This window comes from Oryza sativa, chromosome 1 (genome assembly GCF_034140825.1).
Source record: "Oryza sativa Japonica Group chromosome 1, ASM3414082v1".
In the NCBI taxonomy this organism is placed as follows: Eukaryota; Viridiplantae; Streptophyta; class Magnoliopsida; order Poales; family Poaceae; genus Oryza; species Oryza sativa.
Window position 1 is genome coordinate 36221189 of NC_089035.1, and position 16763 is coordinate 36237951.

At 43.9% G+C, this 16763-nt stretch overlaps 4 protein-coding genes across 4 annotated transcripts; 1 reads left to right on the forward strand and 3 right to left on the reverse strand.

Annotated features, from left to right (window-relative positions):
* Positions 1-790: 790 nt before the first annotated feature.
* On the reverse strand, positions 791-2716 carry LOC4327434 (ammonium transporter 2 member 2-like). The gene is made up of 3 exons (NM_001409104.1): positions 2004-2716; positions 1625-1910; positions 791-1539 (listed from the first exon to the last, which is right to left on the reverse strand). Exons 1-3 carry the CDS (start codon positions 2664-2666, stop codon positions 983-985), a joined length of 1506 nt encoding a protein of 501 aa, NP_001396033.1. The 5' UTR covers positions 2667-2716; the 3' UTR covers positions 791-982.
* Positions 2717-4839: 2123 nt separating this feature from the next.
* On the reverse strand, positions 4840-7747 carry LOC4327435 (probable phytol kinase 2, chloroplastic). Its single transcript, NM_001409103.1, has 6 exons — positions 7378-7747; positions 5974-6041; positions 5770-5901; positions 5423-5538; positions 5204-5318; positions 4840-5126 (listed from the first exon to the last, which is right to left on the reverse strand). Exons 1-6 carry the CDS (start codon positions 7681-7683, stop codon positions 4949-4951), a joined length of 915 nt encoding a protein of 304 aa, NP_001396032.1. The 5' UTR covers positions 7684-7747; the 3' UTR covers positions 4840-4948.
* A 1654-nt stretch (positions 7748-9401) lies between these two features.
* Positions 9402-11615, forward strand: LOC4327436 (GDSL esterase/lipase At2g40250). The gene is made up of 3 exons (XM_015789396.3): positions 9402-10078; positions 10648-10915; positions 11033-11615. The coding sequence occupies exons 1-3, from the start codon at positions 9446-9448 to the stop codon at positions 11224-11226; spliced, it is 1095 nt and encodes a 364-aa protein (XP_015644882.1). The 5' UTR covers positions 9402-9445; the 3' UTR covers positions 11227-11615.
* A 1700-nt stretch (positions 11616-13315) lies between these two features.
* On the reverse strand, positions 13316-16763 carry LOC4327437 (selT-like protein). Its single transcript, XM_015756170.3, has 4 exons — positions 16514-16763; positions 16336-16406; positions 14712-15027; positions 13316-13728 (listed from the first exon to the last, which is right to left on the reverse strand). The coding sequence occupies exons 1-4, from the start codon at positions 16706-16708 to the stop codon at positions 13612-13614; spliced, it is 699 nt and encodes a 232-aa protein (XP_015611656.1). The 5' UTR covers positions 16709-16763; the 3' UTR covers positions 13316-13611.

Here is a 16763-nt window from a genome sequence, read left to right on the forward strand (position 1 = left end):
TGCTTATTCGATACTCCAAATGATTTTAAATGGAAAAGTGATAAACTACAAAGTTATAGATCTCATCAAGATCTACAACTTTATATAAAGTTTATCTCCATCCAATGTCGTTTGAAATGTAGATCTGAGATTTTTTAAAATGTGTTTTATATTTTGTAACGAATATTTGGATATCTAAAACATCTTAAATGAAAAAGTTATTAACTACAAAGTTGTAGATCTCCTTGAGCTCTACAATTTTGATATAAAGTTTTATTTCATCTGACTTTATATAATATAATTTTAAATTGTAAAATTATAGAGCTAACAAGTTATGCTGGAAAATTTACATTTAGGTCCCTTGCCGCCCTGTGGAAGGGCGATTTTTAAAAATCGCCCTCCCAAAGGGCGGCAGGCGATTAGATTTGTAAATTTTCGAAACAACAAATTATTTTTGTAAATATTTTAATAAAAAAAGTATAAATAAAAAAAATTCCACGGTTAGCTCCCTGCTTGCTTTTATTTTTCTTTTCTTATCTAATTATTACGGGGCGTTACATAAGTCATGCAGAAAAATATTTGAGTTTGAGGATCGACTTGAAAGCATATTGTAAAAGATAGTCCTAAATGTAAAATCCTTATCTTTGTCAGTGCCCAAGCTACGTCATTTGTACCATGAACTTAAATATGATACATTATATTAAACCAAGTTTATAAATCTAGATATACTTCAATCTAAGTTTATGACATGCAATCTATTTTAATAAAAATCTTAATGCTGGAATGGCAAGTAATCTGAAAGGAAGGGAGTACGTAAGTTCACCTCATAAACTTTTTGTTAACCAGATAATTCTCATGTTTTCGATGAACTAATTCAGTTAACAATAACAGAAACTACACCAGCATTACATCACCGAATTAACACTAAACGTTGAAAGTAACATACATCAGTGCCATACATCATCAGAATCACTGGAACGAGCAAGCACACCCTTCCCGTCTTCTACAACTGAATGGTGACACCCCTGGCTCCCATGTTGGTCAGCCTCTGCTCCATGGTGTCCTCCCTGCCCGCGCCGCCTGCACCTCCCGTCCTCGTCGTCTCCGGCCGCGTCACGTCGAACTTCTCACCGTCCCCCCACAGAGCGTAGGCCTCCTCCCCGTGCGCCGCGTCGTCGCCGATCATGAGCTGGTCGTCGGACATGCGGAGCGGGATGAAGAGGCCGATGCAGAGGAGAATGGCGCTGGTGACGATGAGGTTCCAGACGGTGACGAACAGCGCGCCGCCGAGCTGCTTCCCGAGCTGGCCGATGCCGCTGCCGTAGAAGACGCCGCGCATGTTCGGGATCGGGCAATCGAGAGCGCAGAGCTCCGGCGTGGCGAGGAGGCCCGTGAGGACGCCGCCCAGGATGCCGGCGACGGCGTGGGTGTGGAAGACGGCGAGGGTGTCGTCGACCTTCATGAGGAAGGTGGATTTCTTGTGCAGGATCATCATCGTGAACCACGGGACGCTGCCGGCGAACATGCCCATCAGCATCGCTGACCACGTGTGCACCAGCCCTGCGTCCATGCAAAACGTACGTGAGGATTTGGACCCATGAACTGTGTGTGTGCTGTGGTTTTGATCGGACGAAAGATTTGTTACCGGCGCCGGGCGTGATGCAGACGAGCCCCGTCATCATACCCTGCACGGCGCCGATGACGGAGGGCTTGCCGAAGAAGATGACGTCGAGGCAGGTCCAGGTGAGGAGGCTCGTCGCGGCGCTGACGTTGGTGTTGAGCACGGCGACCGTGGCGGTGACGTTGGGGGCGTACGGCGCGCCGCCGTTGAACCCGGCCCAGCCCAACCACAGCAGCCCGCCGCCGGCGATCATGAGCAGGATGTTGTTCGGCGAGAACCGCTCCCTGTCGCTCTTCAGCCTCGGGCCCACCTGTCAGAGTCACGTTGTAACATGGAGGCGTGTGAATAGTGCAACAAACAGTCGAACACGATGCATGCAATGCACGGTTGCACGTGTGTTTACCCAGTAGGCGGCGGTGAAGCCGGCGACGCCGGAGGAGAGGTGGATGACGTATCCGCCGGAGTAGTCGATGACGCCCCACTGGTAGAGGAAGCCGCCGCCCCAGAGGCTGAACGCGCCGACGGTGTAGGAGAAGAGGAGCCAGAGCGGGGTGAACGCCATCCACGCCTTGATGTTCATCCGCCCCAGGAGCGACCCGGCGAGCAGCACCAGCGTGATGGCCGCGAACTCGAACTCGAACAGCACCAGCGCCGCCTCCGCGTAGAACGGCTCGGTGCGCGGCGTCTCGAGCGTGCCGTCGCTGCCGTAGTGCGCCGTCGCCGGGAACACCGCGCGTTGCACCAGGAAGTCCTGCGTCAGCGCCGGCCCGGCCTTGGCCCAGAACGGGAGCAGCCGGTCGCCGAACGCCATGCGGAAGCCGACGAGCACCCACACGATAAGCGTGGACGCGTAGGCGTACAGCGCCATGAAGGCGGAGTTGACGGCCCACTTCTTCTTCACGATGCTGCCGTAGATCACCACCAGCCCAGGCATCGACTGGATGCCGACGAACGTCGCCGCCACCAGCTGCCACGCGGTGTCGCCCTTGTTCAGCCACGCCGGCACCGCCGGCAGGTCCGGCATGTACGGCCCGGGCTGCGGCGGCGACGCCATCCTTAGGTGCATTCTCAGCTCGAAGCAAAGCGAGAGAGCGAGCGAGCGATGGAACGCGAAGTGGCCGGCTAGCTACGTTGTGATGGGCGTTTAATAGCCGCGCCGAGATGGCGATTTGTGAGTTTAATTATTGGTTTGAGACGAGCTCTCGCGAGTCGTGATGACGCGCGCTTGAACCGATGCGAGGTGGGGACGAAATGTGGGGAGCCGTAGCCGGTTTCCGGGTCAACCAGGGCAACTCTGGCCCATGGTTAGACTATGGAGGGATACATACAGTTTGTTCTTCCTTAACCTCTTGTTAAGTCTTTCATTGATTTCTTAAACTTCTTTGCGATTTTTTGTGCAAACGAACTGCTTGTCAACCGAGGTCCGATGCACGGGAGGATACAGGAGAGAACGTAGGATATGCTGACAGTACATGTGAGTGGTCCACTCCAGCATGTATGCTTGTGGGGGCAGCCATGCGGATGCCCGCTAGATAGCCTTTCAGCTGAGAATCTCCAATTTTGGAATGTGTTAGGGGCTTCGATTTAAGATACATAACAGTAAAGTCGCCAGCTTTAGTTGGGAAATTCATCTATTTATCGGTACTGTGTCCAATTCCAAGTTGTTTAGATGCATCAAAATTAGTCTTCGGTATTGAGTATGTACATTTTACAAAGGTACATTCAAATGATGGGACTAACCTATTAATCTTTCGTCAGATTTATAGCTTCAAATATTATAGAATTTTTAACCAATGAATAGGGCCCGTATTAAATGAAATAAACAAATAAAAAAACAAACATGTAACTATAAATTTTTCGGTGTGAGTGTAACAAATCTTGATGCAAGATCCTGTGGATGAAAAAATGAAAGATAGGAGCCAAAAAAAGCTATCGCAAGTGAAACAGAAAAACCATTTGATTAAACTATTGTAAATTTATAAATTCAAGACAGTGTATAACATAACTATAAATTTAACACCAAATTTATTACGAAACTACCTGTTTCGTCTCTAAAAAAGTGTATTTTCAGCTATGAACTTGGACAGTGGCCATAGCTAAAAGGTTATTGTTTTAGAGATGGATGGAGTACACATTAATATAAAGTATCACAAAACTACATATTTAAGACATAAGACATAGTTTCGAGAATCCAATTCCACTACGAAATAAAGATAAAAAAAAAAAGAGAGACCGTCACCATTGATAAGAACTCTCTTGTATACATAGGTCAATGTAGGCATTTTTTTCCCTAGCAAAAATAAAAGCAGGCAATTGTTTGATTAATCATGTGGCTGAATCATGTCATGTACGCTGTAGCTAAGAAAACCATGCTATTCAGATATAAATTTCCATGGCATCCTGCTTTTCTTATCTGAAAAATGATCTGTACAACGGAGGTACAGTTTGCATCTGAATACTGGAGATTGGTCCCATGGGATCGCTCTTCAGTATATTCCCCCTCCAAAGGTCCTCGAAATGGAGAACCATCTCTTTTATCGTAAAGTGACCGTGTAAGGTTGACTGTGATGGGGTAACAGCTGGGGATTGGATCTCAACGGGACATTCTAAGTCACAGTCATGTCATCCTGTCATATTTGTAACCACAACTTGGATCATGCGAGTTGTATAGTGCACACGAATGCATGCTGTGGCGAAGGCCGAAGCATAAATATAGGCTAGATGGTTTAGGGTTAATGATTTGCTTGCAGGATCCAACACAAATATGAAGGTGAATCCCAACAAGGAGTTCAGAGTAATCGATTAGGTATGCTCAATGCTTGCCAGGATTACTGAAATGCTGGGAGGCTTGTCTACCTCCGCTGTAGCATAGCCGAATTATCAACTTACCAACTTGAGAGAAACTTCTATAGGTTATCGGAATAAGGGAACCGTAAAGTTACACTGTTTCATAACCTGCAATAGAAAAAAAGCCTTACAAGGAGGGACATGAACCTACCGTCCTGGATACTGAAAATCGATGCTAGTTGAACAGATCCAGTGCATCACTTAAGCGTTTGGGATAAGCCAGTAATTCAATGGGGATCATTTTAGAATGCTTATTCGCACATCAACCTAGGGAGCAAATGGAAGAAATAAAAAGCAGGTTGTTTTTTTGACATACTTCAAATATCTAGCTAAATCTGTACAAAGTATATAATGTTTTCTTTTTCACAAGGAAGTACATAATGCTAGTTGGTAAAAGTACCAGTGGGCAATTTTGTTCATACCATTGGAACCAAAGTTCCTTATTGAAATATTCCTTACATGTCAGAAGATCTCCCAGTAATTTTCCTTCAAAGGTAAACATCAGAAAACAAGGCTACCAACTAGGAATGATGTTAAAGGAACAGTCAAGTTGTCATCCAAATGTGTGCTGATGGGATGGGACTCTACAAGTGCTGCAGTTACAGAAACAACAAGGAAGCCAAAAGCCAAGGACCAGCTTTCTTCAATGAAACCGAATGACTGGAAGTAATGCATATACCTGAACAATATGCGAATGAATGACTTAAAAACACATATGCAACAGAAAACTTCAGTAAAAGCCTCTCAAATAATTACCCAATTGAAGCCATGAAACCAGCTAGTGCCATTGCTATGCTGCCTGCATATGACTTGTTGGGGTTGTATGGAAGCTTTTCTTGGCCAAGACGTCTCCCCACTATGTCTGCTATTCCTGAAAGTGTAGTGGGGGGGGGGGGGGGGGGGAGGGAATGTCAGCAAGGAAAGTATGCATAGCTTGTTTACGCTAAGCTAAGGACTGGAGATATACGCACATACCGTCCCCAGCACATAAGTTGCAAATAAGGGCTATAGCGATTGGAGAGGTTCTCCAGAATATAGAAGTGGCAAAAGTTATAGTGGTAGCATAATACAGTGGACCCTTGAGAAGTTCCCTGTGTTCATGAGAAAATGAAGTCTAAAGGATCATGACCTGAAGCAGCAGCAGCAGCAACTATAGATATTCAACAGAAACAAAGAATAAGCAAATCTGTGCCAAAAAGAAGGCATAGAATAGGAAAAAGGAAAATCAGAGTGAAAAATGCAAAGAATAAAAGGCAAATATGAGCAGAAACAAGCTTATTAATTATGTAATCGCCAAAGGTTGGTGTATGCGAGTATACAACCTCGGGTCTCCAGATCGGCTCATTGATTTTACCATAGCTTCATTTTTCATTACTCCTAACCCCAGCAGAAGCATCCTTATAATATTAATCCCTGGTGCTACTGCAGCCAGGAAAGGAGCATAGCTTCCTGAGCTGTATAAAGCATCAATATGTGAGTACCAATATGGTGATTTATGTTGACCAGAGAAAATTAGATTTTCTTACCTGAAAAGAGGCCAAAAGAGCAAGAATACCATACCGATAGTTATATGCACAAGTTTTCTATTGAGTTTCTGCAGGCAAACAAATGGAATTTATCAATAGAAAGCATCATCGTATTGAAGCAAATCTCAATAAGAAAAACTACTGTTAATTTGTCAGCTAATTGCATGGTTCAGTTTATATGTCTATGTTATGTTGAGAACCTAGCTGAATTTCATCTGGTGTCAATGAGCTAATGCCAGCCATCAGACATCCATCTGAAATTACTGGTAAGAAGGCTGTGCTGTGCATTTACCCCAAGATTTTGTGAATCTGAGTTTTTGTTGGTGGGAACTTATACTTCATTTTTCACTATTTCTGAAATATATTTAACAACAGTTGGTGGATTATCTCACATGAATGCGCTGCAAAGTAAAACTTTAAGAGTTGCAATGTGCAGAGTGAGACACTGAGGGGTTTTATGGCTTAAATATCATGCTTGATTTTTTTTTTCTAAACGAGTGTTGGAAATGGGATAGAAAGATCAATCTTGTTAACAGAAACTAGAAAAGGTAACATTATACTTTTGAATAAAAACTGCATAAAATTCGGGAATACCCAGGGGCGCATTTTTTCCATTAAGAGAAATAAAAGTTATTTAGAATCAAAGAAAGAACAGCACGGGACAGAGACCGGAATGAAATACAAGACTCATAAGCCTACTTCTCGCACTAAATATATGCTTTAATATCTTGAACAAAAATATCAGGATTTGCTTCGCAACCCTCGCTCCTCGTTCTTAACTTGGAATTCTTAGAACATAACGGTAGACCATCAAATTGACATATTTCACATGCATCTCCATGGACCTTTTCCATTATATCTTTCTTGAATCTAACAGGCACTAACTAGACTTGTACTGAAAGGGTCTATTTCGGAAGAATATGGAAATGCTTACCCATTTATCACTAATCCCCACCTAAAAATCCTATCTCAAAGTAAAACTACTAAACAGACACCTCAGATGAGCACAATTAATACTTAGCAGTATGGGACTCCTGTACAGCTTGGAGGCTGGGACTAATTGCGCTGAATATTTTAACAAACAAGTTGTACTGCTTGGGAGAAGCGCAGAGCACCGTGAAGATGATCACACAAATATAATTGTTCGTACATGCAACCTTGGCAAAAATACGAGAAACGAATCCAAATCTGCGTGTCTGTCTCGTCACCCACCCATGGGAATCTCAGTAGTATGAGTCAGTGAGCGTGTAATTCAGTAGCGACCTCCTTACTGTTGCATCGAAATTCAAATAGTAATGGCTACTAAGGGAGCATGCATCTTAGTTGGAGATATTTAGCTACTAGAAGCCTCCAGTGACGCGCCAACGGGGGAAAGGGCGAAGCGAAGAGGCGGCGGTGGCTGACCTGCTCGAAGACCCCGCGCTTGGCGAGCTCCTCGAAGAAGCGGAGGAGGGCGAGGGCGACGCCTGCGGTGACGGCCGCGGACCCGAGGTCGTGGGCCAGGCCGCTTGCCTCGGGCGGGATCGCCGCAGCCATCGTCCCCTTCCTCCGGCTCCCGTCGGCGACGAGGCGGCGGGGCCGGGGCAGGTCGAAGGAGCAGGAGGCGGCGGCGGCGGCGGCGGGCGGCGAGAGGGGCGGCCTCGATTGCGGGCGAGAGCGCGGCGCGGATGAGGGTAGCGAGAGGAGATGGGCACTGATGAGACTGACCATACCGATTTCTGAACTCTGAAGCTCCCAAACTCCCACAAGTTCCAACCTCCAACTAACGACTTCGACCACCGCAGTAATGGACAAACGGATGGATAAAACGAGGATTTTGCCACTCGTAATTTAGGATTTGTCAATCACATGTGTTTGACAGGGAAGAGAGTCCAAGACTCACGCATGATTGACAGTGGCAAATCCTCAAATTTTCTATTTCTGAGTGTGGGTATTTTGGAAAAAAAATATTTTTAAGAAAGAATCTAGTGTCTATTTGAAACATAGGAGGAATTTCATGTGAACAATTTCATTTCGTATATAAAAACCAGGAAAACTTTTACATTCTAAACGGGCATGATGACACGAAAAAAATAGCTCCGAAAGGGTCATATTTTTGTTTTTTGTTATGAGACAAAATTTATGACGCATGAGTAGTTACCAATTTTTTATGAGAATTAAGCGCTAATCATGTTTGAATTAAGGAGAATTATGAGCAACCTCAGTAGTGGCAAACTATTGTTTTTCTTTTTTGCTGACGGAAATAATGGAAGCGGTAAAGAAGACCATGTGCCCATTTATAGCTGATCACCGGTTTAATGAACACTGTTTTCATACAGTTGTAGTATACAGTAGTTGGGTTTTTGCTAGGCTGGTTGACCCATTTATAGATGATTACCGGTGTAATGAGTCTATTAAGATTTTAAGATCGCTTTTCACCCATTTATACCTGATCACAGTTTAACAAACGTTGTCATACTCAGGGAGTCAGGATAGATCACATCTGGTTACTTCCAACTCCCTCCAATCCTGAACTTTAATATAGAGATGATTTTTTATGGGACGGAGAAAGTATATAGGAGCCTTTATGCGTCTTTTGCTACCTTGTTTCTAGAGTTAGTATGTTAGTATGTGTTTTATCCAACACTACAAAATGAGGGAACCAAATAGGCATGCTCTTCATCATTTTTTTATTCAATCCATTCTATGCCATCAACAAAGCTCGGGTTCTACAATATATCACTAACAAAGCTCGGTTTTACAATATACCTTGGAACAACTTATTTTCTTCCTTATATGCCATCAGCGTTAGTCAACCGTTAGTCATACACCATTAAAGGAGAAAGATGGCAATTTTACCCCTAGGATAAAATTGAGATTTTGCACAATGCCATGCCTAATTAAATAATCTTGGATGATAGAAAGACAAGTGATTTCTATTTTTCATCAATGAGAAGAATTAGTGGATCGTGACCAATGAAATCCATGATCGTACGCACGGTACCCTAGAGGTAAAATGGACATTTTCTTTCTCTTAACGGAATTAAACTAACCGTTGACTAGCGGCAATGGTATGTAAGTAAGAAAACTAGTTGTTCAACGCTATATTATAAAACTCAGTTTTGTCGGTGGTATATTGTAGAATTCATCCTTTGTCAATGTTATGGAATGGATTATCTCTTTTTTTTTTCAAACCCTAGTAACCAAATAAAACTCAATGGTACTGATTAGATTATCTCTTTTCCTGAATTCTATGCATGCTTAAATGGATGCATGGTCATTTAAAACCAATCACATCGCCTCTTGTGCCATTATCTGACTGGGGCTGATGAACAATGCAAGAATGACAAAGAGTTAGTTGACAGGCTGCTCGTAAATACAAGCGGCCAATGCTGATAGCAGTTGATGCTACTAGCATATATAAACACGAGCGACCAACTGCACTGTGCGTGTACACCATCTTAGCTGGAACGTGCATGCGTACGTTGCCCACATGGCGCTCAAGCCAACGCTCGCCGCCCTCCTCTTCTCCCTGGCCGCCATCCACGGCATCGTCGTCGTCGCCGTCGACGCGGCCGCTGCCGCCGTGTCACGGGGTGGGAGCGCGCGACGCATACCGGCCGTCTTCGCCTTCGGGGACTCCACGCTCGACGCGGGCAACAACAACCGCCTCGTCACCGCGGTGCGCGCCGACCACCCGCCCTACGGCCAGGACTTCCCCGGCGGCGCGCCGACGGGGAGGTTCTGCGACGGCAAGATCATGAGCGACTTCCTCGTGGAGGCGCTCGGCGTCAAGGGCCTCCTGCCGGCGTACCACTCCGGCTCCGAAGTCCTCAGCGACGCCGACGCCGCCACGGGGGTCAGCTTCGCGTCCGGCGGCTCGGGACTCGACGACAGGACGGCGACGAACGCCGGCGTCGCGACGATGGCCTCGCAGATCGCGGACTTTAGCGAGCTCGTCGGGAGGATGGGCGCCGGCAAGGCCGGTGAGGTGGTGAACAAGTCGCTGTTCCTCGTGTCGGCCGGGACGAACGACATGATCATGAATTACTACCTGCTGCCGAGCAAGTACACGCTGGACCAGTATCACGCCCTCCTCATCGGCAAGCTCCGATCGTACATTCAGGTTAATTTCTTCGCGAATTCCATTCGTTTCTTCAGGTTAACTCGGTCCATTTCTAGTGACAGCTACAATGCTGCAAGTTGCATGCGAAACCTTTGAGATTCGGAGATTAGTTAAATTAGTATCTATATCGACGTCACCGTAATGCCATTTTCGTGAGAAGTTCTCAGTTTATAACTAACTGTGATTGCACTTTTGTGCTAATGCCATTTTCGTGAGAAGTTCTCGCGCAGTTTATAACTAACTGTGATTGCACTTGTGCGTAGTGTGCTTTGTTCCTGGAAAGTAAGGATACTGATTGCACTTGCATTTCTGGCACGAGATCAGGTGCAAATGTAGTCCTTGATCTCTCTTGCTCTGCAAACAATGGCAAGAAGCAATTGCAGTTAGGGTAGTTAGGCACTCTGTTTCAAGTTTCAACAAGCAAGATCGAATCCTATCCATCAACACAGTGGATCTGCCCATGCATGCTGCACCATTGCAACCTTCAAACGTGTCGAGTCCCCCAACCTCGCTGTAAAACCTGAATTTGACCTTTCCAAGATTTAACCATATGGTCAAACAATGTGCAGAGCCTGTACAACCTGGGCGCCCGGAGACTCCTGGTCGCCGGATTGCCGCCGGTCGGATGCCTCCCGGTGCAGATGACGCTGGCGGCGCTGAGGCAGCCGCCGAGGCCACAGGGCTGCATCGCGGAGCAGAACGCGGAGGCGGAGAAGTACAACGCCAAGCTCCGCAAAATGCTCACCAAGTTCCAGTCAACTTCGCCCGGAGCGAAAGCCGTGTACGCTGACATCTACACCCCTCTCACGGACATGGTCGATCATCCCCAGAAGTATGGTGAGTAAAGAGCTAACTTCTGAAAATCTGAAGCCGAAACCGATCGAAAAATTTCGGCGTTGTTTTTTACAGAATTGACAGCATTTGATGTTGCTTTCGGAACTTCTGTTAACCCAGGTTTCGCCGAAACTGGCAAGGGGTGCTGCGGCACTGGGCTGCTGGAGATGGGGCCCCTGTGCACCGATCTGATGCCGACCTGCACGACGCCGGCCCAGTTCATGTTCTGGGACTCTGTCCATCCGACGCAAGCCACATACAAAGCTGTCGCTGACCACTTCCTGCGAACTAACATGTTGCAGTTCGATGATTAAATGTGGCTTAATTAATGCCACAACTTACTAGCAGTAGCTCTGAAAGGTTTGTACGCACTGTGACAGTACTTATAGTACATCTTTGAAGACCAACCATTGCAACTTCGTCTTCAATGCAACGCTTTACTTGCAACCATTACCGACCTGAATTGCTGTTGCTAGTTGTGCACTGGCTTTTTTTATCAGGCTTCTTGGGTTTGTTTGGTTTACGGTCTAAGAGCAAATACTATAAGTTTGTAAGCACTTTATCTCTACATACCATGTAGATTTATTTACTGTTGTGGAAGAGAGAAGAGATGAAAGAAAGAATTAAGCCATCCCTCGTGTAAGATACAACCCCAATACAAACTTCAATAAATATATTTATTGAGATTTATGTTTAGAGATAACATACTGTACAGACTACTTCTTAATTTATATAGAGATGATAAAGATAAAATTGAAGGTGGCAGCTATCCCTTTCATAAAACTTGCTCTAACTCAGCCAAACCAAAGAAAATGTCAAATTGCCATTGCCAAATTATTTGGCTTAGTTAAATACCTAAATACAACTTTGGTAGCAAACTAAACAAAAACCTAGCCAGTTTTTGCCAAAATTTTTTTGGCAAGGTTACACTCCCTCCGTCCTTTAAAAAAAAGGCAAACCCTGAATTTCCGTGTCCAACTTTAATTGTCCATCTTATATGAAATTGTTTTATAATTCGTATTTTCATTGTTGTTAGATGATAAAACATGATTAATATTTTATGCGTGACTTGTCTTTTTAATTTTTTTCATAATTTTTTCAAATAAGACGGACGGTCAAACGTTGGGCACGGAAACCAGAGTTTGTCTTTTTATTGGACGGAGGGAGTACATAGCAAAGAACCAAACAAGCCCCAAGATTACTGTCCTGCATCATCCACGGGGAACGACAGCCAGCCTGCTTGCCTTTAATTTCCTCCGTTTCATACTATAATACATTTTGATTTTTTTTTCTAAGTAAAACATCTTTAAGTTTAATCAAGTTTATACGAAAATTTTGTAACATCTACAATACAATTAATTTTATTAAGTCTAACATTAGATCTATAGTATGTTTGTTTTGTGTTAAAAAATATTGGCACGTTTTCCTACGAATGGTCAAACTTAAAAAGAATTATTTTTTTAAAAAAATCAAAACATCATGTAATACGAAATGGAGAGAATAGTTTAACTGCATATGATGGCCCCCTTTTTTTTTGAGAACTCATATGATGGCCTGAACTCTGGTACTTCTGTAAACATCTGCAAGTGCCACTAGACCATGAGATAACCTCATCTCATCTCGGTTGCTGAGAATGATGAAACGCCTGCAGCTGAGAGGGAGCGCCAGGAGCCCAGGAGCAGGCCACTGGCCAGAGTTTGATCCCTGGTACTCCTCCCGGACGCCGGCAACGGACCCATACCTTTCTACGCCCGCAGGCGGGGAGGGGATCTGACCGACGCTGCCGAGGTCGCTCTCCGGCGATCAAGGGGCTCATCTTAGAATCAGGAATCTGATGAATTCGAGGAGAGGCCACGAGGACTATCTTAGAATCAGTTTTTTTTTTGTTGCAAATATCAGGATCAATATCATTTCCAATAGGATTGAGATTAATAACACCACCATATGTCTGAATCTTTATTTGTTTGTACTTTCAAAAAAAAAAAAGAGCTAGCTATAGCTGAATCATTGCAATTCAGTCATAGAGTTTCAAATGAATCTCTTCTTTCTATAAAGAAAATGTCCACTAAACACCTAAAACTCAAGCATGCAAGCATAGTATTTATTAGCACTCCTAAAACCTACATACAAACATATCACATCAACCCATTAAGCACACAAAGTTCAACATGCAAGCATAGTAATTATACCTTCAATTAATTTCATTTTAAAACTAAACATATAGGAGTACAATGCTCAATCATCATTCTCAAATCATTTTTATAATATTTCAAACCAAATCATTTCATCATTTCTCCAATATCTATCATATATCCCGCAGAAAGCACAGGGCATCATCTAGTAGTTTGCGACAGCAAATGACGCTTTAACCAGGGCAACAGAACATATCCGGAAAAAATGCACTTCCAATCCAAAGTCAGAGTAATTATTTCTGATAATTAATTAGGAATACTCGAGAAGGGGCGTTATGGTTCACATCCTCTTTGAGTAAATATGACAGTTCTAACAAACTAACATAGCCACAGAACTCCTTCACTTTCTTTGCGAGGGTAAAACATTATTTACAACAAAAAGAAAAGTACCTGCCTTCACAAAAGAAGAAGACAAATAGCATGTGATTGACAATTAGGCGTAAACTTTCAAGCGGTTCTATCAATTAAATAGCAGGTAAATGAAGTGGGCTCTCTTGACATCAACATCTATGACCAAACCTTTTCCAGATTTTTCCCGAATTGAGAATCTGGTAACCTGTTGCCAATGAGCTCCCGTAGCTCAAACTCGCTGGGAAATCTCTGTTCGGATAATTTTGAGAAAACCTGAAGAAAGAAATTGAATTGAGTTAGTGTATCGGGTACAAATGGAGACATGGAGCGCATAATGAATTAAGCTTCGCAAAAGAAAAACCAGGAGAACTTCATACACACAAAGCAAAAGTTAACAGATGGATTGCGTAAGAAATTAATCTTGCAAAAAAAAAAACAGAACACCTCAAACACACTAAACAAAGTTTAGTAACTGTGTTCTAAAAGCCAGCCACCTAGCCCACCAAATTGCCAATTAGTTGCTAGGAGCTGGTCTACCACCCAACTAGCACCTAGCGCCTGGTGAACATTATTAAGTGATCAGGACAAAGATTGCACAGTTCATTTAATTAAAGGGAATAAGTACAATTGCAAACCAGTTTTAGGAAACATGCAAGCTACTCTTTGTTTTGAAACAGCTAGTCTACTGATTATTACTAATTTAGTATGAACCCAATCTAATCATTCAAGTGTATCACTACACACAGCAATGCAAGGGTCTGAAAAAAATTGATGGCAACTAGGGGGTCTTGGGATTAGAACTCCAATAGACAGATAAATGGACAGTCAACTTGCACATATAAATGCAAGATATAGCTCTCTTCTACAGCAACTTTACTCTGGCTTCAAGGTTTCACCACTAACTGATATTGTGCCACACAACAGATCATTTTGAGTCAAAGATTCAGCTACAGAGTCTAGCATCATTGCAGTTCAGCTATGACTGAGGGCTCCAAAATGCCAGTTTCTTTCGAGAGAGATTATATAAATAAAGAAAATCCCATTGAAGCAAACCATAATAACTAGAAATTTTGGCACTAAACAACCATGGGTTATAACCATAGTAAACAACAGTTGCTGTACTGGTTTGCATAAAAAAGATCTTATGGCTGTTTTTTTTTTTTGGGGGGGGGGGGGATTCTAACATTACATAACACAAGCAAAAGTACTACTGAACCACTGCAGCAAAAAAAAGGATGTATGCATAACAAACATACCAATTGTCCATTGCAGTAAACTTCAAAGGCACCAGAACTTTGTAGAAATGACTGGGCGAAATTGCCAAACAGCCAGATTGTTGCCATTGTTCCAAATCTATTAGCACGGAGCGAGTAGTACCATGGAGGTGGAACCATTCCAAACCTAGGGAAAATCTGATCACCGGCCATTAAAGTTGCCATTGCTCCAACTTGAAGAAAAGGTACAGCTTTGCTGAGTGCGCGTTTTGGGAATGGTGGAGGGTAATTTTCTAAAACGACATGAATACCAGGAAATGAGGTTTCCAGCATCTTCTTCACGGTGACTGCATTTCCCCTGCAGAATTCGACTTAAAGTTATCTGTCTAACTCACAAACCAATTCATAGAAGAGAAAACAAAAGGCATTTTCACTAGAGCATGTGAAAGAAGGTTCTGCTCCATTACATGTTGAAATAAATGGTCATCACATCAACACAAGTTTATTCATTTAAAGTCAAACAAAGATATGTTCAGCATGAACTCTTCTTTCTCTCAGTTCATCTCTCCTAGCATGCCATGGGCATAAAAAAGGAGCAAAAAACACAGCGAAGTCCACAGAAATATAGCATTCCAGACTCTATAATAACCCACGAGCATAAGTGGGTGTGAACTAGGTCAGAGAGAAGAGTTAGAGCATTCCTGAGAGGATGAACCAAGATGTTTGGAGCAAAACATGCTCATTCACAAACTAAAAGAATATAAATGAATGGACTGAGAATCTGCATTCTTACCCAACAGACACTAGAAATGCATAAAAGAGAGAAGTAGTTAGTGGAACTATGTAAGTGGTATTCTTCTCATCACAAGCTATTCACTTCAAAAAAATAACCAAAAACATATGAAGGCACTCAAACTCAACTCATGGCGCAAGCCTTGTGTCAAAAAATAAATTAAAGGACTGTTGGTTAGTGAATACAGAAAATGCTGGTGTATCTTTGAATTAAGAAGATGAAAACAGAAGAATACGATATTATTTTGAAAAATAAAATGTGTGTGCTTTTTTTTCCCATTGTGCAATACCATTGGCAAACAGTAAGAAGTTTCAGCGATGCTTCACAGGAAGCAGATCATATATGAAAATGTTAGAAGACAACTACCATCAGTCCTTATTATGGTCTTAAAAGAACTAGAAGACGACCAGTATTAGGAAGTACGGTACTAGAACAAGGTATGACTCCACCTATTTCTGGCTTCTGCACAGGTTACTTAGGTGTTATAATTACAGTCAACCAGCCATTCCCATCATGATGACACTTGGAGTTTGAGCTCATGGTATCAGCTCAGATAAGTTAGGTGCTCGTGTGTTGCACACTGAACTCAAATCTAAATTCAGAATGGATCTCATTTTGGGGCCTTACAGTAACAGAAAAGCTATAGGCCGGCCGTACAATAGAAACTTGTACTCTAGATATCAGTATGGTCAACGCGGTCTTAACTATTGATACATAGTTCTGAACCCCTGCGATCTAGGGCTACAAGGAAATCTGACGAAACCTGTCGGGTTTGATCTGTGATTCACTGGCCATTATTCGACACTATCGATTCTACCAAACCAGCTAACAACTCCACAGATGACAGAAGCCATGAGTAGTACATGGTTTTACCTATAAGAGCAGGAGGCGCAGAACTTCAACTCGACGGTGGTGCCGGAGGCAGGCCCATCCACCTGCGGCTCCTACAACACAAGAGTCAACAGAGAGGGAAAAGCACATGACTCGTCTAGTTCAAACTAGATCGAAGATCAAAATTGGCACTGGATCGAGCAGCGAAGCTCGGACTTACAGCAATCTGCGCGGAAGCGGCGGCATCGGCGGCGATGTCGTCGGGCTGGACGGCGTCGGAGGCCGCGTCGGGGCTGGGGTGGGGCGGCAGGTCGGGCTGCGGGGTGGGCAGCTGCTCCGGCCCGAAGAGCGTGACGAGGTCGGAGCAGAAGAGGAGGATGGGGAGGCCGAGGAGCACGAGCTGCACGCGGTCCATGGCGGCTGCGCTGCTCTCCCCTCTGCTCCCGGGGTCTCCGCCTTCTCGGGCTCTC